This window comes from Rhinolophus ferrumequinum, chromosome 9 (assembly GCF_004115265.2).
Source record: "Rhinolophus ferrumequinum isolate MPI-CBG mRhiFer1 chromosome 9, mRhiFer1_v1.p, whole genome shotgun sequence".
Lineage (NCBI taxonomy): Eukaryota > Metazoa > Chordata > Mammalia > Chiroptera > Rhinolophidae > Rhinolophus > Rhinolophus ferrumequinum.
The window spans coordinates 71536156-71538904 of NC_046292.1; the positions used below are offsets into that span (position 1 = coordinate 71536156).

The following is a 2749-nucleotide window of genomic DNA, read 5'->3' on the forward strand; positions in this document are numbered from 1 at the left end:
TCTTACTAGTTAGGGTGGTTGTTAAAACTGATCAAGAAGATTGCTGGAAAAGGCATCACCAAAACATGGGACTTTTTTTTTAGGTGTAAAATAATTAATTTTTTTATTGTGTGAAATAATTTTTTTATTTTTTAAAATAATTTTAAAAATTTTCAATTATAGTTGACATACAATGTTATATTAGTTTCAGGTGTACAACATAGTGATTAGACATTTATATAACTTACGAAGTGGTCACCCTGATAAATCTAGTACCTATCTGACACCATACATAGTTATTACAATATTATTGACTATATCCCTTATGCTATACTTCACCCCCCCAGGACTATTTTGTAACAACCAATTTGTACTTAATCCCTTCTCCCTTTTCACCCACCCCCAACCCCTTCCCATTTGGCAACCATCAAAATGTTCTCTGTAGCTATGTGTCTGTTTCTGTTTTCTTTGTTGGTTTATTTTGTTCTATAGATTCCACATATGTGAAATCATGTGACATTTGTCTCTCTCTGACTTATTCTACTCAGCACAATACCCTCTAGGTTGATCCATGTTGTTGCAGATGGCAAGATTTCATTATTTTGTGACTGAGCAACATTTTGCTATATGTATGTACCACCTCTTCTTTATCCATTCATACATTGATGGACATCCAGGTTACCTCCATATCTTGGCTATTGTAAATAATGCTGCAATATACATGGATGCACACATCACTTCGAAGGAATGTTTTGGGTTTCTTCAGACAAATATTCAGAGTGGGAATACTGGGCCCTTCTTTGTTTCTTGTTATAGCCTTTGTTTTAAAGTCTATTTTCTCTGGTATTAGTATTGCTACCCTAGTTTTTTTTTTTTTTCTTTAAATACCTTTTTCCATCCCTTTACTTTCAGTCTGTGTGTCTTTCGATCTGAAGTGAGTCTCTTGTAGGCAGTTTATGTAAGGGTCTTTTTTTCTTATCCATTCAGCTACCCTATATCTTTTGATTGGAACATTAATCCATTTACATTTAAAGTAATTATTAATAGGTATATACTTATTGCCTTTTTATTAATATTTTTAATATTTTTTCTTCATCTTCTTAAAGAAGTCCCTTTAACATTTCTTGTAATACTGTTTTTTTTTTTTTTTTTCATTATCACATTTTGTATTTGAGAGAAGAGGCATTAAGGATTCATGCTGTAAGTTTATTTACAAACATTTCTAGTATGTTGAGTTCAACAGTTTGATCCATTTTTCAAAGTGACTGCACCTCTTAAAATGTTCCTCTTCATATCTGTTTCACGGATTAAGTAAAACATCCTTATTTTTTAAGCAGCTGGTGTCTTACTATAAAGAAAGGTGCCGCAAATCCAGATCCAAAGTACAGAGTCATCATAACTAGCAACCGCCACTTGTTTTCCACTGAAAATGGCAAATTCTTCCCTGGGCCCTCCTCATAGTGGCTTCTACGGACCACAGAGGTTGTGAACCTCCGGATGCTCTGTCCCAACATAGCGCTGTTGGGAGGCCTGCAAAAGGCGCAGAGACCGAAAACGGAGGAAATGGCGGTTCTTCCTTTTCTCACGACCTAGTTCTTCTCTTGTAATACTGGTTTGATGATGATGAACTCCTTTAGTTTTTCTTGTCTGGGAAGCTATTTATCTGTCCTTCAATTCTAAATGATAACTTTGCTAGGTAAGTAATTTTGGTTGTAGATCCTTGGTTTTCATCACTTTGAATATTTCCTGCCAATCCATTCTGGCCTGCAAAGTTTCTGTTGAGAAATCAGCTGACAGTCTTATGGGAGCTCCCTTGTAGGTAACTAACTGGTTTTCTCTTGCTGTCTTTAAGATTCTCTGTTTGTCTTTAACCTTTGGTGTTTTAATTATGATGTGTCTTGATGTGGGTCTCTTTGGGTTCATCTTGTTTGGACTCTGTGTGCTTCCTGGGCTTGTATGTCTATTTTCTTTGCCAGGTTAGGGAAGTTTTCCATCTTTGTTTCTTCAGTAGGTTTTCAATCCCTTATTTTTCTCTTCTTCTTCTGGTACCCCTATGATGTGAATGTTGGCACTCTTGATGTTGTTCCACAGGCCCCTTAAGCCATCCTCATTGTTTTGGATTCTTTTCTCTTTCTGCTATTCTGGTTGGGTGTTTTCTGCTACCTTATTTTCCAAACTGCTGACTCAGTCCTCTGCATTATATAATCTGTTGTTGATGCCCTCTAATGTAATCTTCATTTCAGTTATTGTATTCTTCATTTCTGACTGTTTTTTCCTGATGTTTTCTATCTTCACTTTTTTTTTAATCACTTTGTTGAAGTTCTTACTGAGATCACTGAACATTCTTATAACTAATGTTTTGAACTCTGTTTCTGGTAGATTGCTTATCTCCATTTTGTTTAGTTCTTTTCCTGAATCTTTGTTCTGTTCTTTCATTTGGGATATGTTTCTTTGTCTCCCCATTTTGGCTAATTCCCTGTGTTTGTTTCTATGTATTAGGTAGGGCTGCTGTGTCTCCTAGTCTCAGTATCGTGTTTCCCCGAAAATAAGACCTAGCCAGACAATCAGCTCTAATGTGTCTTTTGGAGCAAAAATTAATATAAGATCTGGTATATATTGTATTATATTACCCAGTATTGTATTATATTGTATTATATTATGTTATATTATATTATATTATATTATATTATATTATATTATATTATACCTGGTCTTATATTATAGTAAAATAAGACTGGGTCTTATATTACTTTTTGCTCCAAAAGATGCA

The 2749-nt window shown here is 34.6% G+C and overlaps 1 protein-coding gene across 1 annotated transcript; it reads right to left on the reverse strand.

The window, feature by feature from the left end:
* Nucleotides 1-1154: 1154 nt before the first annotated feature.
* LOC117027340 (cytochrome c oxidase subunit 7C, mitochondrial) lies at nt 1155-1573 on the reverse strand. The gene has a single exon (XM_033114987.1). The coding sequence runs from the start codon at nt 1491-1493 to the stop codon at nt 1302-1304; it is 192 nt and encodes a 63-aa protein (XP_032970878.1). The 5' UTR covers nt 1494-1573; the 3' UTR covers nt 1155-1301.
* Nucleotides 1574-2749: the final 1176 nt, after the last annotated feature.